Source organism: Zalophus californianus, chromosome 1 (assembly GCF_009762305.2).
Source record: "Zalophus californianus isolate mZalCal1 chromosome 1, mZalCal1.pri.v2, whole genome shotgun sequence".
In the NCBI taxonomy this organism is placed as follows: domain Eukaryota; kingdom Metazoa; phylum Chordata; class Mammalia; order Carnivora; family Otariidae; genus Zalophus; species Zalophus californianus.
In genome coordinates this window covers 143,107,884-143,135,646 of record NC_045595.1, presented here as the reverse complement: position 1 = coordinate 143,135,646, position 27,763 = coordinate 143,107,884, and the positions used below count along the sequence as shown (strand labels likewise).

Genomic DNA, 27,763 nt, shown 5'->3' with positions numbered 1-27,763 from the left:
AAGGACAGTGTGCTTATGAAGGAATAAAATAGGATGGCCTGTTTTGCCATTCCATTTTTCTTTATGCAGTTCTTCCCTCCTTTTCTTCCGCTGATTCCTCTGCTTCCCAACTACTACACTTCGGTGCACAAGTGGGTTGGCTTCCTAGCTAAGATTCTAACCTTGTTTGCCAGTTAGCTGCTCAGGAAACTTAAGTTTACTGATCTGTGCTTGCTTGATGATGTTGGTTGTGGGAATTTCATTTTACACAGTTACTACATTATTTGCTGCCTGAGGAATCCCAGAAACATAAATCCTACTTAAGCAATGCTGCTTCATTTTAGTCACCAAGCACAGGTACTACTTTCACATTCTTATGCTCCTCAGTAGATGCCGAATATCAAAGGCCAAGAGAAATTCACATGTGATCAGAGTGAAGACACATTATATAAGATTTTGTGGCCTACCTGTTGGCATTAATGAAACTTATTTACTTCAATTAGCATCTCTTTTACTGTGTTAAATCAACCACTCCATTTTGCTAAAAGCTCAGTATTATCCTAGGTGTTCTGAGGACTGAGATTTTATGATAGAAAGAATGCAAGCCAAAGTAAATAATGTTTCAGCTGGCAACTGTTTTCAGTGTTAATGGAGCTAAAATAGTTATGGAAGGTTTCATGAAGAGGACAACAGAGCGAGGCTTTAAGGATGAGAAAAAATTTGGCAGAAAAGGGAAGAGAGATTTCAGCTGGGAGGTACAAGAGAAGTAAAGCCACAAAAATAAGAATTAGAGTAACATATGAAAAGGAAGAACATTAATTACCATCTAATAATTATACTTAAAACAGTAATACCACTCTTCATGATTTAGACTTTTAAAAGGTCCTTCAAATATTTTCTATAAATTATAAATGTGCTTGTAACCTTCAGAATGACCACACTGCTTACTTCTGTGAAATGTTTATGACCAATGAGAAACATGATAAAATGAAAGTACAGATAATAACATGTCTCATTTAGCAAGTTAGTTTTCACTACAACAGACAATCTTACTGAATCTAAAAAAGGAGATTCACTAAGTGGTCTTGTCACCTATCTATGTTATGATTGATATAAAGAAATCTGCAGATTTGCAAATTATTCACTAAAATAGGCTCATCACTTCAGTTCTCAATTTGCCTTCAGGTGGTTCTGAAGGTCTCCAGGTCTCAAGGATATTACTCAGTTGACATCAAGGGCTCTAATATTTTTCTTCAGTGGATATAAATTTTAAAATTTCTGATTAACAGCATTTATTGAAAAGTGGTTTTGATATTTTTCCTTTTTTTAAATTTGGTAATATGTATCAGAACTTCTGGTCAACATGATGTAAATGACCACTGTCCATAAACTGAATGGATATAAATCCAGGCAAAGTCAAAGGAACTTGATGTTTAGTTAGCCTGTGCAGCATCATGCAGAAATATATGCTTTTCCCTTTTTGTAGACTTTTGGTAGACCTCAATTACAACTTTCCAGAGTACCTAAAAGTCTAGTGACCCCAGACTGGGAGCCATAGGTAATCAGTTCATTGTGTTATTCATTTTGTCTGACTCAAGTCAAACAATCTGACATCTGTATTCTCTCAACTCTGTCATTTTCACTTCAGTTGATTCTGAAAGGTCCTAACTATTCCTCTACCTGCTAGCATTTCTCCAGATGTGTTCCTGTTTTTTTAATTTACTTATTTATTTTAGAGGGAGGGAGGGAGAGAGAGAGAGAGAGAGAGAGAGTGCAAGCACATGAGTAGGGGGAGGGGCAGAGGGGAAGCCGGGGAGTCCAACACAGGGCCCCATCCTGATGGGGAGACCACAACCCTAGCTGAAACCTAGAGTCAAGACACTCAATAGACTGAGCCACCTAGGTGCCCCTGTGTTCTTCTATTAGAAAGGACAAATCTCTTTTCTAGTTCTAGCTGTAGAAATGTTTTTATTACTACTTAAAAAAAAAATTGGGGGGTGCCTGGGTGGCTTAGTCGTTAAGCGTCTGCCTTCGGCTCAGGTCATGATCCCAGGGTCCTGGGATGGAGCCCATGTCGGGCTCCCTGCTCAGCAGGAAGCCTGCTTCTCCCTCTCCCACTCCCACTGCTTGTGTTCCCGCTCTTGCTGTCTCTCTCTCTGTCAAATAAATAAATAAAATCTTAAAAAAAAATTAAAAAAATTGGATTCACATTTACTTTTACATTTCTAGTTTAAGTCTGGCCAGAAATTTTGGTACAACCCAGACAGCCATTAAGCTAAGGCATGGCTGCTTCAAACTCTGAATACCATTTTCTATCTGGGGCTCTCATAGGCAAGAATATCATAGTTAAGAGTCAAGCCTTGAAACACATAATGTTGCATATTAACAAAATTTAAAACCACTAGTTGAGGCTGGAAATACTTTTCCTGTATAGTAAATTCTTATACTAGCATTTCCTACAATTTAATTTAAACTGTAATGAAAGCACCTTAATTACAACTCTAGACTCAGTAATATTAATTGTTGAGCTTTTAATGGGAAAGATAATCACCATAAATTATGAAAAAGTTAAAAAGAAACAGTAGATGAGGACATTTACCTTTAAGCAAAGTAAATTATAAAATAAAGCAGTAAATTTACTTTTATGTCTACTGCATAAAAAACATCTGAGACTATAATGATATTCCCAGGGATCCATTCTCTTGCTTCTTCTCTACTGCAAAGCTCCTGATCACTTACCAATTATTCATTAAGCATCTTAGCAGGATTTTAAGGAGATTATCTGAGCTAGACCCTGAAACAAGTTTTTTCATTCACCAAAGCAATCCTTGGCCATAACAGAGAATAGCAAAGATGCCGACCTCCCCTAACTGATCTACGCAACAAGGCCTCCTCACTGGAAAACCACACTACTAATCCTATAAGAGAGGTTCCTTCTCCCTCACTAGATTAGCTCTTCTCTGCCCATTAAGTCTACCTGCATTAAAGGCCAAGGCCTTGGCTCAAAATAAGCTTTGCATAATAGGCTAATTGCTATTCAAATTTTTCTTCCCAGTCGCATGAATAGTCAAGGGTGTTCCTTTTTTTAAAATGCCAATGGAAAAGGTATCAAACAAGATCAAGTTAAAAGGCAAATACACTTGTACACATACACAGATATGCACAAACATTTTAAAATGTTTTCTCTAAAAGATCTAGTTAAAAGGCAAGAGAAAAGTCTTTGAAATACTAGAATTTAAACCTGGAATATCATGCAAAAAGTTCAAAGTTAAAGGACAAGGAGAGAGATGGAAACTTATGCATCAGAATTATTTTCTTTCTGCTTTCCAAATAAACATAAATTTCCCTTCAATTTATAAAAACCATAATAACCTTCAGTATAAAAGTTACATACTCCAAATTTAATTTTAAAATGTTCATTATTTTTTCAGGTATCTATTTATCTAAATATTATTTCGGAAAAAATTCCAAGGAATCAGTTATCTTACCAATTCCAAAAGATGAAAAAAATGAAGACTAAGAGAATATCAGGTTAACATATGAATATAAATAAAGAGCAATGCATATGTTACTTTACATCATCAATTCTACCAAAACTTTCATATGGATTTTAACACAAGTATTGAAATTGACATAACCAAAATAACTTCATACACAATTGACTACTAATGTAACAGAATCAATCTATCCCCTAATAACCCATTTCCTATTCTCTTAATATTTCCACTAAGTATATGCCATGAAACATTAGTCCCTAGAATATATTTCATGGAAAAAGGGTTCTGTTGCTAAATAAATCTGGACAACGCTGTATACTTTGACTTCTCCTGGGATTCACAATGCACACAAGTATATTAACGTCTGAGAAGTCCTAGGGAAAAGGAAAGCCTGTTTATTTTACTTACTCAGCTTTTCCTATACATATTTAAGAATAAAGCACTTTGTTGAAAACAATCCTTGTATAACTAATATTTCATAGAGCATATTTGAAAGAAATGGGCTTCTCCAATATTTCCAGAACTGTCACATAGTACCTCCACTTTGTACCAAGACTAAAAACACCTTTACTTAGATGCTTTTATAGTTGCTCCTCAGATGCTACTGTTTTCAAGTCTTCTAGGTGGGTAAAAACTATTTTATCTCTTTCAAGACTACCTATGTGAAGAATTCTCCTTTATACTTACCTTTCTATAATGCTTGTCACCTTCAGATCCATGATCTGTTGCTCTAAATGCTGTTTCTCCAGGTGAACCTTAAAGATAAATATGCAGTCCTTTAAATTCTCCATTGCTGTCAATAGCCCAAATTCCAACTTATTTTAAAGGCAAATAGATTTTTAAAGCAAAAATCACTTTTTTGAAAATTAAAAGCTATTCTTATTTTAAGGAACATACTGATAACCTATGTCAAAAAAAAAAAAACCTTTTTAAATATTATAAGACATGTTTAAAATTTCACCAAAAATCACAATTAAAAAAAAGACAATCTTTGATAAGGATTATTTTCCATGAAAGTACTTACAGTTCAGCCCTTTACCACTGCCATTACAGACCACAGATAGTAACAAAATAAATTTAAAATGTCAACTGTGACAGGACAGATGAGACAAACTAAAATTACTTTTCATTTCAATTATCAGAAACAATCATATCAAGTTCAAGAAAATATTTTGGTTAAGCAAACTTTCTAATAGTTTTAATCTTATAGATACATATTTAGGAATTTTAGTTTTACTGCAAAATAACTATTTTATTATTTCACCTATAAGATAAAGAATTTGCCCAATATATTTCTGGAGTTTTAAAATTCAGCATAAGCAGCGTAAATTTGGTCTGACATTTTATTTGCAACTAGTTTATTAAAAGCATTTAAAAGGCATGTTAAGGTCAGCAAAAATGTCTGTTTACACACCTAACAAGAGAAGTAGGTCAGAAGCTCCTATGACTTCACTAACCAATTTGTGACCTGTGAAAAACCAGCAAAAGGGGAAATAGAAATGTAAAATTTGACAGGAATGAGCAAACAAATATGTCTGAGATCGGAGTTATATCATGACAGGGCATGAATTGGGCAAATACACCAGGATTAACCTCAGTAAATTCTACTCATTATGGTACATCATAATTAAGTTTGTTTTAAAATCACCAAATTGGTTCTAACCAATTATGAAAAGCAAGCACATAGGAAGTCTCATCTACTTGTCGGGAACAAGAGATTTTTTTTCCCTCATTGACTAAAGCCAAGCATGTTTAAGCTCTTACAAATTTTCATTTTGTTGCATTAACCAAAATTTAAAACCACTGAGCACCAAAACTTTGTGCGACTTTTTTTCAAAAACCTGTTTTTCATTTGTACTAAATGTTTTCATTTAAAAGATAGAATCAACAAATGAATACATCTCAGTATTTTTCCTCTGCGGTTTCTGACATTTTAAGTGAGATCAAATAGATCCTTCCTTACCTGTGGTGAAAAAGTCCTTCAATAAGCTGAGGCTTTCGACAATCTTATCAAAGTCAGGTGCCAATTTTGCAAGGTCCTCTGAATTAGGAAGTGCTTTTCTAATTTTCTCTGGAGAAGATGAAAAAAATTTCTCAAAATAAGAATTTCACTACTAAAACATTGATAAAATTTAAATAATGTCATATATAAATATATATAAATTTAAATTAAAATATTTTTCCATTTTTCTCCCTACTACAACCACAACTGCTACATGTATCTGAAACAATGTGTAATTCTAAGGATATTCCACAAGCCATGAAATTTGTTTAAAAAGACTCACCAAATGTCTGGCTTACATGGACAGCTTTGCTCTGTAAGTTAAATGACTTGAAACAGAAGCACTATATTAACAATGTTAACACTGTACTGGAATCAGAAATACTTTTAAGGAGAAAGTCACAGCAAAGAGGCTAAGAATCAAAGGAAAAAGAGAAAACGCCTCCTATAACACCTGGTCCAAACTCAAAAAAAAGTAATGAAATCTCAGTTCAAGTTCAGAAACAGAATTCCATTACTTTTCTCTGTCCTTTCACAGACCTTCAGAAAATTCACACTTGTTACTATTTGGAAATAACTGTCTAAGAGCCCAAGGCGAGCTTTGGTTTTATTTTTGCTAGCTTTATTTATAAAATGGTCAGAGAATTTTTGTTTACAAACACTCAACAATTTTGTCGAGGTTTGTTACAACTTTACAGTATCTTCTGATTTAGGATGGGCTTTTCTTAATTTTCTCTGCAGAAGACCAAAACACATAAATATTCTCAAAATAAGAATATATGTCAGATATTGTTCTAGTGCTATAAAAGCATTCACCTGTTCAATCTTCATAGCAACCCTACAAAATTATCATCAACCACACTTTACAGGTGAGGAACTGAGGCAATGAGGTTAAGTAGCTGGACCTGCGCACACAACAGAGAAGTGGGGAGTCAGGCCTCAGGCTAGCTTCAGAATCCAGACCCTCAGCCCCACATTGTGGTACTGGCAAATAAAGTCCAAAGCTCTCCACACGAATATTAGAAAAATACTGAAAGAGTGCTTCAAATTCCTGCAGATTCCTCTGTCAATGCAGCATGGTTTTATCTTTAAGAAAATGTCGTGTGAATAAGTACATAGATTAATTCCACCCCCATATACACCTAGGCTAAGAAATTAGACAAAGTCTAAAAAAAAGAGACTGAGGAAAATAAAATTACCATAACTTAATCTTGGCAATCAGAACTATCAAATATACTTTTTTCTCATCTACCTGTTATACAGAAAGGGGAACAGTGGCTAACTATGGGGAGAAATTACTACGGACATTAGCAGGCTTTTAGGGACCTGGTCACAAAAAGTAGAGGTAACCAAGGGATCTAGTCAAAATTAACTAGTTAGGTGGGTCACGGTGCATCTGTTCTGGGTAACAATACACAACACTGAAAGTGATGTCTAGGAAGGCTGCTTAGCTGACAAATTAGTTAGCAAAAGATAAGAAACCAAAGTGTACATAGACTTTGGCTCTAAAATATTAGCCATACACACAGACTAGCTACAATTAAAAGAAAATGTCCTTAAGGAAAGACAGTGGTGGCTATGTGAGAGTGACGGGCGAGGGCATTATTTTTCCTACCAATTTTTTCTTTGATTCTATTACTTTTATCACTCAAATAAAACTGCTACACAGTAAGCTCATGAGTGAAGAAACTATCTCAATATCACTATTTCTCTTTCCCAAAGACACTACCAAGAAACGTGTTTTAATGTTGATGATACAAACCTAAATCGATATACTCATCAATCTCCCACACAATGTCAGGCACAATCCATTTATAGTCACTAAGGTCAGGTATCATATCTTTCCACTGATCAAAAGTCTAAAAGAAAAGAAAGTATGCCAATCAAATGCTCTGAACGTCATACAAAAATAAAGAAAAACTACCTTAATTTATCTAATTAAAACATGCTAATCTACTACGAACGATGTATTATGTTCAAATATTTTAGAAACAAAGTAGCCTCGGCTCTTCTAAAAACAAATCAGCTGGCAAGCATATAAAATATGTAAATGTTCCTTTACAAAATACGGAAAATGTAAAAATTCAAAACAGTCTTATTTCAAACAGGTTTCATGACCTGGTTTTAAACAATACTGTGGAACAGAAGATAAACCAGCGGTGTTGCCTCTACTCCCAAAGCTGCCAAAAAGTGGTTGTGTTAGCATGCCACCTTACTTTCCTGTCTGAGCTACTAAGTGGCAAGCTGAAAATGAAACCTAGGAGACCGCACCCCAGCCCAGTGCTCCCTTCCACTAGGCCATTCTCATCTCCTTTAAGTATAACGAAGATTCAAAGAGCATTTTTCTATTAGCACCATTAAAACCATTTAGCACATGGTAGAGATACACAATACATTTTTAAATACCTAATTCTATTCTATTGCACTAAAGAAAAATGGTTTGTGCTATAAAACCTTCAAATAATCATGCTAAAATAATTGAAAAAGCAGTGGAAGTTAGACTCACCTTTTTGGCTGTATAGCCACCCCCAACAGCAGATCCTAGTATGAGATATCGAAGTTTTAAGAGTCTTGCAGCTAATCTCGCTGGCCAAAAATTCCTGCGTGGCTGGTAGCCATATTTAATTGGAGAAAGTTTCAATTTACATAAGGGAAGGTTAGTTAAAGAGGAGAACTGATGAAATGATGTCCTGAATTGGGGTCTTTGAAGCTTTAAGGTAGGATGATGTGAATGATAAATACTTCTTGAAACCAGATGCAGTTTTTGTAGTGGTAAGCTTCCTTTGATTCCAGAGCTATGTTTCACTAAGTATTGGCAGACCTCACTAAAAAAAAAAAAAAAGAGCATGGGACAAAGATCAGACTGGGTAACAATGCAAAGGAAATGATATAAAAAGAGCAATATACCCAAGAGAAAACACACAGGCGGGCATGTGACCAACCACATTATGTCAGACCACACCTCGCATTTACTAACCATTTACTACATGCCAGGCACTGTTGCAGCATGTGCTACCTCCTTTAATCCTGCTAAAAATCCTATGGTGAAAATACTAGTATTACCTCCATTCTACCAATGAGGAAAAGGTGGCACACACACACAAATAACTTGCCCAAGTCCACACAGATAGGATTCAAACCCAGGCAGTGGGACTCCAGAGCCTGCCCTCTCATTTACTTATTTTATTAACCGCTATTCGCTGTCAGTAAAATTGGAAACAAAATGAATGCAAACCTGCTTTTAAGCACAAAAATTCCAACAGCTTAGAATAGCTATTCTTTGCCCTCTCCTCTAGGTCTCAGAATCCTGAGATAGCCCAGGGATAGAAATTAAGGAAAAATCATTAACTATATATAAGATACCTGACTGAACATTTCTGAATAGAGTAAGATTAAAGAGAAATAAAAGAAGATACTAAAGGCAATGTGCAACAATCTGAATATTTGTGTCCTCCCCCAATTTATATATGGAAGCCTAATTCTCAACATGAAGTATTTGGAGGTGAGGCCTTTGGGAGGTAACTTGCTTTGTATGTGGACATGGACGTGGAGCCCTGTGTTGGGATTGGTGCCCTGATAAGGAGATGAAGAGTACAGATCGATCTCTCCCTCTCTGTCACGTGACGACACAGAAGGAAGATGCCTGTCTATGAACCAGGAAGCGAGTTCTCACCATACACCAAATATGCTGGCACCTTGATTTTGGAGCTCTCAACCTCCAAGAACTGTGAGAAATAAATGTCTACTGTTAAAACCACCCATCTTTTGGTAATTTGGGGAGTGATAAGGTGATTTTATATCAGTTGTGCAGATATAAGAGAACACACTAGAGTGAGCTGAGGTGGCAGCACTGAAAAAGGAAGGGAATGGTAGATACCAGAATGACAGACTAGACACGGGAGACAAGGGCAAAGAGTAAATAGTAGTCCTGATGTTTTTGCTGGAAGACTAACATTACCACTTACAGATATAAAAAAAAAAATCAAGAGCCAAACCAACTGGGGGGAATAGCCCATGGTTCCATACCATTTAGCTCAAACTTCTTTCAGCTCTATCCTTGCAGCAACTTAGTGTTTTGAGCCAGATAAACTTTGGTTCCATTTATAGTTTCACTGCTTACCTGTGTGCAATCAAGGGCAAATTATGAACTTACCAAAGCCTCAGTTTTTTAAAATCTGTTAAAATGGGATAATAACTACATCAGTTATTGCCAATAATCACTGATTCAAGTATCTTCTTCTCAGACCATAATCCCCTTCGATACAACCATCTTTGATCCTACTGGAACAACCAAGTCATGGATCCTTCTATCTTCTTAACCTATTTGTCTCCACCTTATCTATTTACCTACTTAGCCACCTTATAATAAATAGTTCATAGTTTCAATGACTCTTTTGCAAATAATCTAAACGCAGTTGCCCTCTGGTTTTTTGTTACACTTGTCTGGCAAAATACAAACCCTAGATGAACCTTATTATCACGTTAAGCCTGTACCAAGGGAATGAAGCACTACTGAAGAAAACTGCATCCACTGGACATCTCACCTTGGTCCCCAGGACAGGAATGCCTGACAATCTTACTTTGTTCATCAATACATTCTTCCACTCTCTGCTAGGACTATTTCAGATGTTCTCCACCCTCCTCTGCCCTCCCACATTCTCCCTATACTTCCTGCAATTTTCTGGAGAAAATGGAAGCCATCAGAAGGAGACATGCTGTTACTTCCTACTGCATCTACACCCACCCTCCTCTAGCTCCCTGTCCCCTTGGGTCCTGAGCCCTGAGCTCTGAGATTACAGTAAGTACTCCTCTTCCCTTCAAAGGCAAATCCCTCTGTTTCCTCGGAATTCTTCCTGCCTTTTCAGGAATCACTAGTCAAGTCTCTCTCAATTTAAAGAAGAGAGAAAAAACAGACGCTGGTTCCCTGCTCTAGCTATTCTATTAAAAGCCAAACCAACCTGATTTCCATTTGTATCACTTCAGTGAAACAGCCCTCACTGAGTGTCCTGATGCCTTCCAATGGGTATTTATTTTTTTCAATTCTCATTTTCTCTCTCACCAGTATCTGACAGTGTTGACCCCCTCCTTGCTGGAACTCCCTTTACACGGACAGTCGCTAGCTTTACTCCTACTCACTGGCCACTCTTTTTCAGAGGCCCCCCCAACTATCCCCCCCCCTTTTTTATTTATTTTAGAGAGAGACAGAGAGCTTGTGAGCGGGGTGGGGGGTCGGGCGGAGAGAGAATCCCAAGCAGACTCCCCGGTAAGTGCGAAGCCCAACATGGGCTTGATCCTAGGACCCAGAGATCACCACCCCAGCGGAAATCAAGAATCAGATGTTCAATCAACTGAACCACCCAGGTGCCCCTCCCCAACTACCTTTTAAATGTTGGGAGTTCATGGGACTTAGATATAAAGTCACTTCTCTTCTCATTCTATTCACTCTTCCTAGGCAATCTTATCTATACCCATTTCCTCAATTACCACATACATACTCATGTTTCTCAAAACTTGCATGTCTAATACAAATAGCTAAGTTCCAGATCCTTGTGTCCAAATGCCTACCGAACATCACCCCTTAAATATCAGAAAGTACCTCAAATGTCCAAATCCATGATATCCTTCCTCCCTCCCCCCAAACCCTGACCCCCCCCGGTACTTCCTATCTCAGGAAATGGCACAAACACCTGTCCAGTTTCACAAGCCACAAACTTGGGGTTCAATCTTGATACCTTCCTCATCCTCAAGTTCTACTTCCAACACAGATCTCGAATCTTCCATCTGTCCCATCTCCACTACCACCATTCCTTATCTGGGCTGCTATAAACAGTCTCGACTGCGGTGTTCTCCACAGCACAGGCAAAGCACTCTTCTGAAATGTAAATCTGATCACTTTCACTCACCTGCATAAATCTCCTCAATGTCTCCTCCCACATTCAGAATAAAATCCAAACTCCTGGTCTATAAAGCCCTCCATGGTCTGGTCCTGCCTCTCTCCGTCTCACCTCCCAGCTTCACCCAGACCAGTTTTCATCTAGCTCTTTGTGTCATACTCCTTCCCACCTCAGGGCCTTGATACCAACTGTGCTTGGACAAACTCTTCTACCTACTTAGCTCCCGTTACTCCTGTTAACTCGGGTCACAAATGGTTTCACTTCAGCATTCCCTCCTCTCCTGGAACCTATATTCTAATTCGAGTCCCTTGCTACAGTTCTTAGCTCCGTGTACTTTTTCTTCAGTGCACATAAAATTGGTATTACATAATATTGTAATTATTGGATTAATATTTATCTCTACCAGTAAACTGCAATCTTCATAAGGCCAGGGCAGTCCTGTTTTGCTTGTCATTGTATTTCTAAAGCCTGGCCCAGTGCTTCACAAGTAGTAGATGCTTAATAAATTTGCTGAATGAACATATGTTATTGGGAAAATAGCAAAAACAAAACAAAACAAAAGGTGAAAGAACCTAGCAATGACCATAGAGTAAGTGCTCAATAAATAAGTATTTTGAATATAGATTTCTATATTTGGCCAAACTAAAAATCAATGTGATGCAAAACAATCCCCCCCATGGCTCCCAAAATCATGTAGTCTCTCTCATCTATCATCTCTTTTAACCTATGTATCATCTCCTAATACAAATTCTTTTTTCAACAAATTTACACAAACATTTATTGCACCTAAATAAATGCTGGTCACTGATCTTCTTATATTACCATATGTAATTAGATATATTATATCAAAAAATGTTTATGTTCCCATCTGTTTAAGAATGGGAATTTAAATGTTCTCCTTCATAACGAACATGCAAAAGAAATACAGCAAAAGACAAATTCCAGAGCTTGAGGCTTCTGACCTTCCACATCTCTACTTCTGCAGGGGAGCTAAACTGTGCTATCAACATAAACACTTTTAAGCCATGACTCTATGGAGTCCATAGTAACTTAAACAATTTAGTGCAATAGCATCCACCTGAATAAACAAATACCAGTTATTAATCAGTCTGTTGTTAAGCTCAAATTTTAAAGTTTTCCTACATATCTCAATTGTTCCAATGAAGTATGCTATTTTCTGTAAAGTCTTTTCCCTTTTTATTTAAATAAAATTAGAAATGTTTCTCCAGGAAACAGTGAAGAGTAGAAATAAAAAGGTAGTAAATAATTTACTGCAGTATCAAGGGCTGTGGATTTACTCAGAACCTCAAATTCCATAAAATCGGAAATAACTATTCAATTATTCTAATTGACTATAACTATTGTATGTCATCCAGTTCTAAATTTAGATTCAACCTTCATAAAAACGGATTCCATTCCTTATAAAAACTAGAAATTACCTACACCCTTTAAACAACGTTATGAAAAAAATTCAAGACAGGTGTTTAGAGGCTAACTCAGGAAAACCAAGTTTTTCTAACCTTATTTGATGCATATTACTTCTTATCAACAGCCTGCAACAATGAGTTAAGCCGGAAAGTATCTAAGGATATTAGAACACAAATACGTGTAAAGATAAAGTCAAATTTAAATCTTATTAAAATGTTTATAGTAACCCACAGAAATGAAAAGATTCTAAGATTTTTTTACTTGGGCTTAAACCCCAGGCCAGGGCAGCAATAACAGTGTGATTAGAAAGTTGGTGCTATCTTCACCACTTTGCATCCAAAGCGAGCCTTCCTGCCTAAACACTGAAAAACTGCTATTAAGAGGGCATCTCTAATCACCATCTCCGACACCATTTGCGTCACTGCCCAGAACTGACTCCAAAGCAAGTCTACTCAGCGGATTAGGACAAGAGGCAGAGTCCTCTTCACTCTGGGAGAAGAACGCGTACCCGCAAGAGCAATGTACACCTGGCATGGAGGTAGAAGAAAAAGAATTAAGAGATAGGCGGAGAGGGTGACACATGAATAGAGCCAGAGGCCGGGGAGGTCGAGGGCAGAAACAAGAAGCAACCAGAGCCAGCGATAACGGCAAGGGCAGAAAGGTGAAAGGGGCAGGGACAAAAGGACAATAGAGACAGGCCAAGACTGAAAGGAGCCCAGAATCTTCGAATGGCAAAGGAACAGGAACAAGGGCCAGGACTGCCGCCGGCACCTCAGGTAATCCCGGTCAGGGCTCCTGTTACTACCGGTCCTCAAAAACATCCCGGAATCCTCCAACCACCCTCCGCCTGGCCTGACGGTTATGTGCACATTCTGGAGGTAGTGATGAAACAACTCGGTTTTTCGGAGGCCACAGAAATAACGGAGCCGGGTCGGAGCCCACACTTACCAGGCCACGGCGGCCCGGCGTAGTCGCCACATCCCGCCGGCGAGGAAGTCACACACGCGCCGACAGGGCCACGCGGGAGCCCGGGTGTCAGCCCCCGTCCGGCCTTGCTCCAGGAATGACCCAGGAAGAAGCCCTCGGCAACAAGGGCACAGAGCACCCACTGCGGCCCTCCCAATGGCGCATGGACTTCCGCGAGAGCCCGCCCGGCACCCGTACTCCGTCCGTCGGAAAAACAAGCACCCTGCACCCTTCCTAGGAGGGCAGCGCAAACGGTCCGCGGAGGAGTAGTGTCCACGCTCAGAGCCTCCAGAGGAAACAAACACTTTCCGCTTCCTCTCACCCTTTCCCTCCCTCTTTTGTTTCCGGGTTGGAATTACGAAATTTGAGCTTCCCAGGTCAAAGATTTGGAGAGCGGAGGAGGTGAGAGTGGGGCAGGGACTGGCAGGGTGTAGGGTGAGGAAAGCTGATTGATAAATGCTCCCTGGGTAGCTACCGATTTAAGAAAATTTAGGTATTGGAGGAGCATGGGGGAGCCTACGTGGTATCAAATGAATACAGTAATAGTGTAATAGAATAATAAAAACCAGTGGTTGCCCCACTCTTTTGTTCGGTGTCCTTGTTTACAAAGCACTTTCAGAACAATCTTGGGAAGCAAGAGGATTGGTTAAGTGCTTTAGGATCTTCAGAAGGTGACCTCTGAGAAGGGCTCGGATCAATCAGACCAGCTGTGGGTTTGGAATAAGTTTGTGCACTTTATAAAGGCATCAAAACTGATTTTTAATTCACTTTTTAAATGGCTTTCATTTGGCTTTTAGTCCCACTAATTTATTGAAATGGCATCTGTCAAAGCCTCCAACAATTCCAAATTATCAGTGGTCCCTGGACCTCAGCGTTCAGCTTAGAATCTTGGGTGCTCAGCACTCTCCTTAGTTGGCTTCCTTCTCTGGGTTTTTGGGACATAACATTCTCCTTTTTCTCCAGGAGCTGCTGCTCCCCATTATCCTTTGCTGGTTCTTCCTCTCCCCAGACTCTCAGTGTAGGAGGGTTCCAAATCTCAGAGATCCTGGGCCCCTTTCCTTCTCTATCTTCATTCTCTCCCTACCTTAGTTGAATCAATTCTATGACTTTAAATACTGTTTTCCCTTAACACTCTTGTGTTTTATGAGGAAACTGGGATGTAGCCTGTGAAAGGTAATGAAGTCAATTAGTGACCAAAGTCAAAGGGCCCTGTGCCCCCTTCTTCACGTCAAGGGCACCCCCCCAATTCCTCTGCCCTTAATCATCAGAATCCTAAGTCAGTATCCATCCATTCACAACAAAGCCAAGTATTAGACCCAACCATTGGTAGGAAACTTTCCAAATGCAGGACTCTGGGGGTTTTCTTTATTTATTGTGGTGACTTTTAATGGCAGGTCCAGATAGGAACTTGCTATATTGTGCAAACTGTAGTTTTTTCCAGGATGGCAGAGTTGTGCAAAAATTCCTTTGTTACTGTTACTTCCCAGTTGTTTTAGAAAAAAATAAGAGAAACCAAATAATGGTAACCCCTTTCATATATGGGTTACCTTTACATTTCACAAAGCCCATTTTTAAATTTTTTTTATTTTTTGCAATTCTACTTCTAGGCACTTAGCCTGAATCATTCCTACATGTGCAAAGACAAATGTATGATGTTTATTTTTGCATGTACGAAATAGTGAAAGATTGGACTCAACATCGTTAAAAGATAAACTGAAGCATAATAAAAATTGTGTTTATCTGATTAAAAATTGATTTGAATTAAGCAGTGCCAAGCCAGAACTGGTTAGGAGTGCTCCATCAACAGGAGCCAGGGACAAGACTTTTATAGAGAAGACAGGGAAGCAAAAGCAAGGAAATTTGGCTATAGCTTACATGATTGCCTTATTTGGGAAAGTCTAGTTGACCATGATTGGTTGCCTTAGGTATTCCTTTCTTTCTTTCTTTTTTTTTTTTATTTAAATACAATTAGCCAACATACAGTACATCATTTGTTTCAGATGTAGAGTTCAGTAATTCATCAGTATTGCTTTCTTAACCTTAAAGCATTTATTGGCTTAAGTTTTGGTTTGCTTAGTAGGCTGCCAAGTCATTAGAACCAAGTTGGTCTATATATTCAGCCCATTCCCAGCATAATCCCAGCAGGCATATATTGTAGAAATTAACAAAATATTCTAAAATGTATATAGAAATGCAGTGTCTAGAATGTCTAAAACAAAGAACAGAGCTAGAGTATTTATAACCAACTGACTTTTTTAAGACTTAATATTTTAATCAAGACAGTATAGTACTGGGATAGGAACAAATAGATCAAGGGACCAAATTAGAGGGTTCAGAAATAGATCTCCGTTTGTGCAGTCAATTGGTTTTTGACAAAAGCACCAAAGCAATTGAATAAAGATAGAAGTCTTTTTAATAAATGATATGAGAACAATTGGGTATCTATATGGGAAAAAATATACCCTACACATGCTATACATAAAATGTAGTATAAATTTATATCATATGCAAAAACTAGTAATCATAAAAAAAGTTATATAAGCTGGGATATAGCCCTAAGTGTAAAAATAGAAACTATAAACTGCTTGAAGAAAATATAGATTATCTTTGCAACTTGGGAGCAGACAAGGATTTCTCCGGTAACAGAACATAATATCACAAAATTGGAATTGATAAATTGGACTACATCAAACTAAAATACTTCTACTCATGAAATAACAACACTGAGAAAATTTAATAGACATCAAATTTGGAGAAGATATTATTAGAATATTTATCTGACAATGTATACATGTCCAGAATATATAAGAAATTCTTACAATTCAGTAATAAGATAAACAACCTGCTATGGTTTGAATGTTTGTACTAAGGCCCATTTTGTTGGAATTAGGGGCCTTTGGAAGGCCTAAATCATGTGAGGGGAGCCCTCATGAATGGGATTAGCCTCTTATAGAAGAGACCCCATAGAGCTCCCTAACTTTTCCCCACTGTGAAGTTACAGCAAAAAATACAGCCATTTATGAACCGGAAAGCAGACTCTCACTGACCAGAACAAGGTGACGCTGGTGCCTTGATCTAGGACTTCCCAGCCTCTAGAACTGTGAGAAATTTCTGTCTTACAAGCTACCCAATGTATGGTATTTTGTTATAGCAGCCCAAATAGACTAAGACAAAACCCAGTTAAAAATTCAAACAAACACTACACAAAGGAAGATATGTGTATGTGTATGTGTATCTGTCCAAAGAACACATACAGTGCTCAGTGTTATTACTCATCAAGGAAATGCAAATTAAAACCACAGTGACATAACACTGTATCTTCACTAAAACTGCTAGCTTTAAAAAAACTGACAATTCCAAACGGCAGTTTCTTACAAAGTTAAACATACACCTCCCCTTTGGTCTAGGAATTCCAGTTATACAGATTTATCTAAGAGAAATAAAAACATGTCATGCACAAAAAGGCTTGTATAAAAATGCTCATAGCAGCTTTACTCACAGTAGCCAAGACCTGGAACCAAACCAAATGTGCATCAATAAGAAAATGGATAAATGAATTTATACAAGGAAATACTACTCAGCACCAAACAGGAAAGAACTACTGGACATGTAACAACATGAATCAGTCTAACAGACATGCTGAAATGAAATCAAAAAAGGATGTTCCACTTATAGGAAAATGGGTGTTAGAAGTGGGAAAGGAACATTGGGGAACTTTTTAGGTAGATGGAAATGTTAGGGGTCTGAATTACTTGGATGTATTTGTTTATCATAATGTGCAGCTAAGAACTGTGCATTCCAAGTTTCAGATATATGTATGTACATTTTGTATGCATCTATAAATTGATTGAGTGGGGAGGGTTGAAGTGGGTGGAGATTAGATGGAACAAGAGTGACAAAGTGCTGATAATGATGAAAGCTGGGTGGTAGGGACATGAGGGCTCCTTATACTGTTCTGTTCACTTCGTATGTATTGGAAATTTTCATCATAATGGCTTTAAAATTTATCACATACTTCTTGTAAAAACGATGCAGGAAGAAAAATAAAATGAATGTGACAGAAAGGCAGTCTTGTGGGTAAAAGAAGGAGGAGCAGAGGCTGAATATGAAAGGCACACAGCCTGTGTACGATGTAGAATTTATTCCCGCTGTGTTCGTTTCCTATTGGTCTATAAAAATTACCCCAAATATAATGGCTTAAAACAAAACAAATTTATTATCTTACTGTTTTAGGGGTCAGAAGTAAAAAATGGGTTTCACTGGTCTAAAAATGTGTACAGTGCTGCTTCCTTTTGGGGGCTCTCAGGAAGCAGCTGGCTTTTTGCCTTTTACAGCTTTTAGAGGCTGCCCACATTCCTTGGCTTCAGGCTCATTTCTGTCTTCAAAGTTAGCAATGACCGGCTGAATCTTTGGAACATCATCTGCATTTGACACTGACTCTCCGGCTTCCCTCTTCCACATTTAGGGACCCTTGTGGTTTCATTGGGCCCATCCAGATAATCTAGGATAATCTTCCTATTTTAAAGTCGGCTGGTTTGCAATCTTAATTCCATCTGCATCCTTAATTCTCCTTTGCCATATTCACAGGTTCCAAGGATTAGGATGCAGACTTGTTTGTGGGAGGCATTATTCTGCTTACCTCACAGCTCCATTTAAATTCTTTTCAATGATCTCTCTCTGATACTAAGGAGTATGTGTGTGTGTGTGTGTGTGTGTGTGTGTGTGTGTGTGTGTGTGTGTGTGTTTAAAGTATCAAGTTTATGGAGCTCAGCCACACTCCGAAACAGCTGTAGTTTTAAAATTGTACTTCTAATATTTGTTCTTTATCGTTTTCTTAGTTTTAATGACTTTCATACCTTTGTCTTCTTTTCCTGCAATCTAAGAAGAAATCTCAAGTCCGCATTCCATGCCACAAATTTCATTTTCTGCAGTGGCACTTTTGCCTTCTAAGTAGTTTCTTAAAAGTTACTTTTACGTTGTAAATCTTGAAATGTTTCCTTTGCTTATCTTTACTGCTTTCTCTACTTGTATCTTAGAGGTCAAGCTTTTTGCATCATGTTAAAGATGCAAAATTATTGTCTAAAATTTTTTTCTTGTTCCTATAATGAGTAAACTCATAGATAATAAATTCACTGATACAATCTTTCTCCGGATCTTTTTATTATAATGACTATAGAGATTACCATTACTAGTGGACACCCATGTAATGTGCTAGGGGCTATGTTACCCTTTATGTGTAATATCTCCTTCCATTCTTTCCTACAATATTTTTTCATAGGCTTCATCTTTTTTCTCCCTTCCTTGTTCTTCTAAGGCCAGAGGGTTTACTTTGTTTTATGCAGCAAAAGATGTATTGACTGATGACTATAATCTTTAATTCTGCTGCATAGGTCTTATCCTAAGTGGTTATTCCTCCACGAATCTGGTTAAAAATATTCATATTTTTGTTGAGTTTTCACAGGTATTTTAGTACTTGATTAGGGAAAAAAAACTGCACCAAGGACTGCTAGTTAAATACCTATTGGCTGAGAACATGTGGCCCCATTGTAGATAGTCAAACTGAAGACTTGCTTCAGTTGTACACACGACTCAGTTGAGGTAAACTTTTGAATTGAATTTATGCTATTTTTCCAGACTTCTCCTTTCCTTCCCCTATTGAAAGGGTAGGCAGTTTTTGTAATTTCCTTGCCTCAGGGATGTTAGCAGGAAGGAACTGTGGGGAATTCAATGGCTCTTTTGGTGAAAGCTCTCCAAGAAACCTTAAGTCTGGGCTGGGATTTTGCTAGGAGACTGGGAATAGAGAGAGGGCCACGGAGAAGCAAAAGTTGGAGGGTAGAGATTCCTAGAGAATCCCAGAAAGAAGAGAATGTTCTCTTCTAACTACCGTTCCCCGTACTTGGAAGAGATCAAGACCTCTGAGGATTCTCAACCCCCCAAAAGATTCCACCTAAGCATAATCAGAAATGGCCGATCCATCAGATTCAAAAGGATCATGAGGACTAGGAATTTGGGGGACAGCTGAGGTTACCTATGACCACTAATTATAAAAAGAACTGTTTTCTATGCACATGGTTATCTATATCCAGTAAATCTGTGTGGTGAAATAATTATGTAATAGCATGCTACTGTGTATCTCTTTCCAACTCTGCATTCACTGACATCTTGTTGGTAGTTTGAAATTAGTTTTGGTGACAGTATTTAACACCATAGAAGTAAGCAAACGCTACCAATTGGGGCTCAATTTATTATTCTGTTGATTGTTTAGTCTTAAGAAAGTTATGGAAAAACAGTAATACTATGGGTTAAATTTTAAAGTATGTTGTGTCTGTGGCTAGTTCATTGTGAAGAGCATGGAAAACTGAGGAAATATTCTTCCAGTATTTAAAACCTTTTATGTGATTCAGTAAAGAAGTCATGCACGTTTTCATGAATTATTTAAGTTCTCACATATGTCTTTGTTGTTTCACTTTCTTCTTACTTGTTAATATATAGGCAAATAGCAATCAATATTCATGTCAGACTTAAACTCATAGGTCAATGATGTGAGCAACTTCTTTGCTGAATAGATAGAAATCAAAATAATCAAGCATTTATTCCTAGTAAAATGTATAATAAACATGCATATATATGTATAATTTTTTTGTAGAGCTGGTTGCTGAAGACTTAGCAGCATACCACTGATATGTATATATATGCTTGAGCAATGCACCGGTTATTTCCTTTGATCTATTTCCGTCTTTCCGTCATTGAAAACTTTTGCCATTTAGTTCTTCATTTGTTTCGAAGTTTCCTATATCTCTGACCGCTTATACGCTATCTCATTTTGGGGAGCCAATGCCATGACCAAAGCCGGCAGAAGTATTAACTTTCTTTCACTCTCCAGGTTCTGAGGTTTTCTCCCTCCTGCTTGGAGGTATTTTTGCTCACACTTTGCAACATTTGCTTTTTGCTTCCTTTTTAGACTAAAAATATATCCTCTACTTTCACCATGTTCCCAAACTTGGCCTGTGCAAGAAATAAAATACATATTAGTCCTTAAGTAATTCTTAGAGGCAGTCTATTCTAGGATTACCTATACAAACTCCTTTCCAGCTTGCTAGGGTCTTCTTCAACAAGAGTAGTTTGAACTATGTGCCTTGCAGAGGGACAGGCTCCCACATCCTTGCTGCTCATTGTTGCAAACTGTTGACAGCCTCCTTACTTTCTCATTTTTTGAGTGGTCTTGAGTTCCTTCTGCATTAGGAAGGGCCAAGACGAGCAGTTGAGGCAGTAGCTTGTTACAAGTGCTATAATCCTAATATAGCTCACGAACACCATCAGAAAAGTGAGATCTACCATCTCCTTGTCTGGATACCCACCTACACAGCATTGGTGCCAGCATTCAGAGAAAACAAAGTGATTCATGTACCTGTTTACTCCAGTAAGAGAGATGATAGGAGTTCACAGTACCCAATGAGTTCTTAACAGGCAGGATTGGATTTACACATTTACATAAAACAAACACAAATTAGAACCCCTTCTTCCTTTGTTTCCTTTGTTTGCCATCTTGTTTCTTCCTTGGGGTTGGGTGAGATTTAGAGAAGTGGAAAGGATAGGGGGAAGAAATACTGTAAGGATGTGTGTGGTGAATTTGGGGTTCAATGACTACTTTAGGTTTGTACTTCTGCATCATTCTGTTACCATGACATTATACTATGGGCTAATGTGTCTATCTCATTATAAAAAAAGCTAATAGACATTGAGGCATTTAGAGTTTTGCCTCGTATATAGTAAGCACTTACTAGTTGTATTAGTTGAGGTAGGATGGGATATGTTGCTCTAGAAAATATATTCCCAAATCTCAAGGACTTAATCACAAACAGAGCTATTTCCTATTCAAATGACAGTCTTATGTACAATGGGGAGTTTTCTTAAAAGCTGGAGACTCAGACCTGCAGTTTGCTTCCTGCTTGAGCCTACCACATCTGAAACGTCTGGTCTTCAAGGTCACTTTGAAGAGCCCAGGGGGTTGTCTAGGATGATTGTTAAGGACTAGAATAGAATAGAAATAACTTGGAAATGATCATTCTGAGAATGGTCAATAGGTCAAAGATCACTTCTGCCCACATTTTATTGGCCAGAACCTCATCATACGGCCAACTTAACCACAAGTAAAGGTGGAAACTACAGAGGAGCACATGAAAGCTGTGTAGACTGCCTAGCTCTGCGATTATGAGCATCAGCTATAACAATAACAACAACAGTTATAATTGTATTATTCTCCAATGATAGTGTTATTATTCTCCAAGAATGGAATATTCTCTTCTGGTTATGTTTGCTATCTATATTTCCACTGAACTTAGAGTTTTAGATTACTTTGTAACCTATGTCCATCAATGTCTGAAACACCATGAAACCTACTTTTATTTTGTTCTCCATAATGGGAGAGTAACCTAATTTTATTTTACTCTCCATATCAGGAGAACCACCATATTAATAGCCATTGAATTTCCTAGAAACCAACTAAAAAAGGGCTCAGAGTTAAAATTCCGCTGATGCAAAGAAATGCAATATTTATTGCACACCTGAGTTTGCAGTCTGAGACTGATTCCTACTGCATTAAAATATATATATATATATATATATATACGCTCAACACAATCTCTATACAGAGAGATTGAAGGAGATTGAAGTACTCTCAATTTTCAGGACCATTCCATGGGCCTGTCAATAAGGCCTGGCTATTTTAAGAGCACTGGAAGTAAAAGTTATTGTGAGCTACAGCCTTCCATATGTTAAGCTGCAGCTTAGAGATCTGATTGAGAAAGGGCTGGACTTGGTAATCCTACTGCATCAGCAAAAAAGCATGAGAAAGACTGTGCTCTAGTGCTTACCCTCCAATTTCATCAGGAGACAGGGTTTAAGGCTACAAGTTCTGCCAATGAGCAGTGCAGATAATAGGATTTCCATTTTGTATTTTTGTGAGTTCAGAGAAATATATTAATTTTCTCAAGGTCACACAGTCATTTGGATGTGTTTAGTATATTTAGGGCTCAAAATGTAAACCATTTCCCCAGAAGAGTTTTGGCAGAGAAAACTGGAAATTAGGTTCAGAATAGATCATAAAGTGGTTTGAAGATGTCCAATTATGGTTGGATATTTTTCTTTTGGCAAAAGGACCTATGTGCAGTTTCTTTGCAAGGAAGCACCATGATTCAAATGGTATTCCATGGAGGTTAATCGACCAGTGGGGGGAGGGTTGGTTAAAGGTGGGAAGCGGGCGCCTGGGTGGCTCAGATGGTTAAGCGTCTGCCTTTGGCTCAGGTCATGATCCCAGAGTCCTGGGATCGAGTCCCGCATCAGGCTCCCTGCTCTGCGGGGAGCCTGCTTCTCCCTCTGCCTCTCTCTCTCTTTCTCTCTCTGACACTCATGAATAAATAAATAAAACATTAAAAAAAAAAAAAAGGTGGGAAGCTACAAGCAGAGAGCCTAGTTCGGAGGATATCATAATTATCCCAAGGTGATCTGATTTAGATTATGGTTAAGGGGTCAAAGATAGCAATTAATTTTTAAGCATAAGTAGCTGAATTTAGATTTTCTATATTAAGGCTGAAAGACATTTACATGCTTGTAAAATGAACTTTTTTGATGTCATGTTTCTTTCCCCCTATTTAATCTGCCATGTTTCATCCCACTGAATTGTCAGCCTGCATAAGATCATTTCAGTAGCACTTCATTAGGAATGAGAAGGCCATTGGGAGAAGCCAACAAAAATTTCCATCACCTGTCATCTGGCTTGATGAGTAGCACTTCCAATGGGAGATGTCAGGGTGGTGGTCTTCAACAAAGAATGATCGCTGGGCAGGGGCCCTGTGGGCATCACATCTAGTGCTGCTGCCTTACTAACTTTTAAGGTCTGAAGAGCCTCCGCCATCTTGATTGACTAACAGACATTTACCAGTGTGTTAAAAGATGTGATAAAAGATACGAATCAGCAGCCAGATGAAGAGATGCATAGCACCGGTGAGATGTGGAGAAAGGGCGCAAGGTTCCATGTCTTCTCCAGGCTGCCACTCTCCCCTCATCTCCACATCTTCACCAACGTGGAAGCTCCTTTCCTTTCCTTTTTTCAAGTATCCATTCTATCTGATGGCTATTATATCCTTATTTCCTTCCAACCGTGTCTCTGCCAGCTGTGGGAGCACAGACATCTTCATGGTCCCGTTCTGGAGTTTGCTTCTATGAATTGTTCTTTTCTGTGTGGTCTCCAGGCCCCTTTCTCCAACCTTTCTAATGATTCTCTGAGCTGCCCACTAGTACTTAATACATTCCTTTTTTGCTCAGTTTTCCCAGAGGCCATTTCTGTTACTTCCAAATAAGAACCATAACTGGTTCATTCCTTAAATTTGATGTCATAACCCAGATGTTAACTAGAACCACCCTGCCCTGATGATTTAGATAAGATTGATTCAAACTATATTAATGGATTGTAGAAAGTCCAATGTCTTCTCCAACATTTCTACAACTTCTGCCGGAGATTTAAGTTCTCATAGACACGTCTGACTCAGATCTTTTGCTTCCTCTAAATCAGGATTTCTCAACCTTGACATTTTAGGATGGACAATTCTTTATTGTGGGTGGCTGTCTTGCACATTGGAGGAATTTTGGCGGCATTCCTGGCTTCTGCCCACTCGATGCTAGTGGATGCCCTCTCCCAGTTATGACAATCGAAAGTGGCTCCAGACATTTCTAAATGTTGCCTGCGGGGAGCAAAATCACTCCTAGTTGGGAACCACTATCCTAAATTAGTTCAGTGTAGGAATTGACACCTGTTGTCCCTGTTGTCACCAAGTCAACATACGTGTGATACTCAAACACTTTTCTTAATTTCTACTTTTTTTTTTAAAGTCACAAAAGGTATCTATACTGGTAGCAAATTTGATGGAAGTTCTGAAGAAATTCAGAGATTTTCATCATGAATATTCAACCAGATCAAATTTGTTAGATGCCCATGTTCTTAAAAACTTCTCTTGGTCATTTTTGCAACTTGGGCTCTAGCCTCTGGCCACGTTGCTTGTCCCTCCTTGATTTCTCTTCTTTATCTCTCTTTACCTTTTCTATTCTCTGTTCTTCTCTACTTCCAAATTTCTGTCCATTTTCAATTCAGAGTGGCTTAGTTATATCATTTTACTTCTCAGTGTCAACTCATCCTCTGAGGATCTCACCTTCCACTCCTAATTGGCAAATCAAGGTATTTTTCAAAACAAAAAAGGCCCTTCTCCCATAGTAATTCTGGAACATATTATGGAGATAATCAAAATAGAATCTTGTTGCAATTCTCACTACAAGCTCCCTTTGTGTAGCTGCAGTAGTATTAACCCCCTTTTGTAGGAAGGAAGCTGTTCTAATTATCTGTTGCAGCATAACAACTGACCAAAACATAGTGGTTTAAAACAACAACCATCACATCGTATTTCTCTTCAAATGGCACATCCACATGGTTAGCTTGGGCTCCTCCAGCAGGATGCTCTTAGACTAGTTCATTTTTTATATGGTGGCTCAGGGCTCCTAGAGGAAAGGTTTTATGTGACAGGAGGAGAGAGCCACACCAATCTTGTAAGTCTTGAGCCTTTAATGTCACTTTTGCCATATGGGTCAAAGTCGTCCCAAGCCTGTCAGATTCAAGTCAATGTGTGGTATCTATATTTATTTTACCACAGTACATCCTCTGGCCATAAATTTTGACATTACTCCTTCATGCAAATTACCCTCTTCCCCTTCCAGGAGCCCCAAAAGTTTCATTCCATTATAGCATCAGACTCAGACTTGAGGTCTAGGTTTTTGATGCATCAGAGAACTGGAAAAAAAAATTGCTAAGAGAGCTTGGTGCTCGGAAAGCCAAGGAAGAAGTGGATCCCAAGAACAGTGGTCAGTGCGGTGAAAGATCAAGTAACCCAGAGACTGAGGAGAGGAGAGCTTTGACTGGGGCCAGTGGAAGGCTTAGGTCCTCTATTCCCCTGTCCTTTGCTGTGGTGGAGATGCTGGGAGCCAGAGACCTTGTTTATTTCCCTTCTTATATATAATTTCCTTTTTCTTTTTCTTTTTTTTTTTTTTTTTTGGCTGGGTACAGTATACTTTATTGATGGTACATGACAAGGTAGGGCTCCCCAAGCCCCTCCCCTTCTTCAGGGGGTCTGGGATGGAAACGGTGGAGGTCGGGAGATTCTCAGTGTTTTGCGGGATAAGTTGGGGCAGGGACTCCCCAGCAGCTGAGGGCCTCTCTCTTCCTCTTGCTCTCGCTGGGGCTGGTGGTCCAGGGGGCTCTTACTCCTTGGAGGCCATGTGGACCATAAGGTTCACCACCCAGTTGCTGTAGCCGAATTCATTGTCATACCAGGAAATGAGCTTGACAAAGTGGTCGTTGAGAGCAATGCCAGCCCCGGCATCGAAGGTGGAGGAGTGGGTGTCACTGTTGAAGTCGCAGGAGACGACCTGGTCCTCAGTGTACCCCAGGATGCCCTTGAGGGGGCCCTCTGACGCCTGCTTCACCACCTTCTTGATGTCATCATATTTGGCAGCTTTCTCCAGGCGGCAGGTCAGATCCACGACAGACACGTTGGGGGTGGGGACACGGAAGGCCATGCCAGTGAGCTTCCCGTTCAGCTCAGGGATGACCTTGCCCACAGCCTTGGCAGCACCAGTGGAAGCAGGGATGATGTTCTGGGCAGCCCCTCGGCCGTCGCGCCACAGCTTCCCAGAGGGACCGTCCACGGTCTTCTGGGTGGCAGTGATGGCATGGACGGTGGTCATGAGTCCCTCCACGATGCCGAAGTTGTCATGGATGACCTTGGCCAGAGGAGCCAAGCAGTTGGTGGTGCAGGAGGCATTGCTGACAATCTTGAGGGAGTTGTCATACTTCTCGTGGTTCACACCCATCACGAACATGGGGGCGTCGGCAGAGGGAGCAGAGATGATGACCCTCTTGGCCCCGCCCTTCAGGTGGGCCCCAGCCTTCTCCATGGTGGTGGAGACCCCAGTGGACTCCACAACATACTCAGCACCAGCATCACCCCACTTGATGTTGGCGGGATCTCGCTCCTGGAAGATGGAGATGGACTTTCCATTGATGACAAGCTTCCCGTTCTCAGCCTTGACTGTACCGTGGAATTTGCCATGGGTGGAATCATACTGGAACATGTAGACCATGTAGTTGAGGTCAATGAAGGGATCATTGATGGCGACAATATCCACTTTGCCAGAGTTAAAAGCAGCCCTGGTGACCAGGCGCCCAATACGGCCAAATCCGTTCACTCCGACCTTCACCATCGTGTCTCAGGGACGCGGCTGGCACTGCACCAGAATTCGCGGCTGTCTGTCGAACGGGGAGGAGCAGAGAGCCTATAATTTCCTTTTTCTGATGGTATAGAATAAGTTTCTTCTAGAAATTCAGAAAATATGGAAAGTTATAAAAAAGAAAGTATAATGCATAAATAACCACTGAAACCTTTCATTGAATTGATTTCTCTACTCTTTGTATGAACGTGTATACTTACATATGCATATATATATGAGCATGTATGTATGTATTCATTCCTTTTTACTCCCATGTATGTATGTATTCATTCCTTTTTACTCCCACTTTTTCCTTCCTCCATTGTTCAATCACCAGCAAAACTTTTCTGTGTGCACTTAGAGTAAGGTTACAACAGGAATGCAAAGAGAAAGGAAGGAGGCAATTGTCAGCATTTACGTTTTCTAAATAGACTTCAAATTCCTGGAAGAGACATTACTTAGAGAAAAAGGATTTCCGAGTCTCCAAGTTTGCCTGGGGGGACAAAAACTTAATTTTATTTTTATAAATAATAGGCTGTGGAAGCATGAGTGAAGTAAGAGCCAATTTTCCTGCCATGAATTTGATAGAAAAGTCACAGCTGAGGAAGGAGAGACTTGCGAGGTATGACTGGGTTTGGTGTTGGTGTCGGTCTCAGGGACACTTCCGTACTTTGTGGAATGATGGA

General features: G+C 39.1%; 2 protein-coding genes across 6 annotated transcripts in view; both read right to left on the bottom strand.

Moving 5' to 3' along the window:
* Positions 1–14,245, bottom strand: part of OPA1 (OPA1 mitochondrial dynamin like GTPase) — an 82,512-nt gene extending 68,267 nt beyond the window's left edge. The window contains exons 1-6 of one of the 5 annotated variants that reach the window (XM_027584911.2): positions 13,749–14,245; positions 7,985–8,303; positions 7,241–7,337; positions 5,440–5,547; positions 4,891–4,944; positions 4,164–4,231 (exon numbers count right to left, since the gene is read on the bottom strand). In XM_027584911.2, the coding sequence (XP_027440712.1) occupies positions 4,164–4,231; positions 4,891–4,944; positions 5,440–5,547; positions 7,241–7,337; positions 7,985–8,303; positions 13,749–13,780 (678 nt within the window). In that variant the 5' untranslated portion in view covers positions 13,781–14,245. The remainder of the gene's footprint in view (positions 1–4,163; positions 4,232–4,890; positions 4,945–5,439; positions 5,548–7,240; positions 7,338–7,984; positions 8,304–13,748) is intronic. The other 4 variants (XM_027584909.2, XM_027584912.2, XM_027584910.2 and 1 more) reach the window with 4 other exon arrangements.
* Positions 14,246–25,867: 11,622 nt separating this feature from the next.
* Positions 25,868–27,138, bottom strand: LOC118356088 (glyceraldehyde-3-phosphate dehydrogenase-like). Its single transcript, XM_035722925.1, has one exon. It carries the CDS (start codon positions 27,069–27,071, stop codon positions 26,070–26,072), a length of 1,002 nt encoding a protein of 333 aa, XP_035578818.1. The 5' UTR covers positions 27,072–27,138; the 3' UTR covers positions 25,868–26,069.
* Between the last annotated feature and the right edge of the window lie 625 nt (positions 27,139–27,763).

What these genes read in the sequence shown, in the direction of transcription:
- LOC118356088 (XM_035722925.1), bottom strand. Translation starts at nt 27,071, where the DNA reads ATGGTGAAGGTCGGAGTGAACGGATTTGGCCGTATTGGGCGCCTGGTC.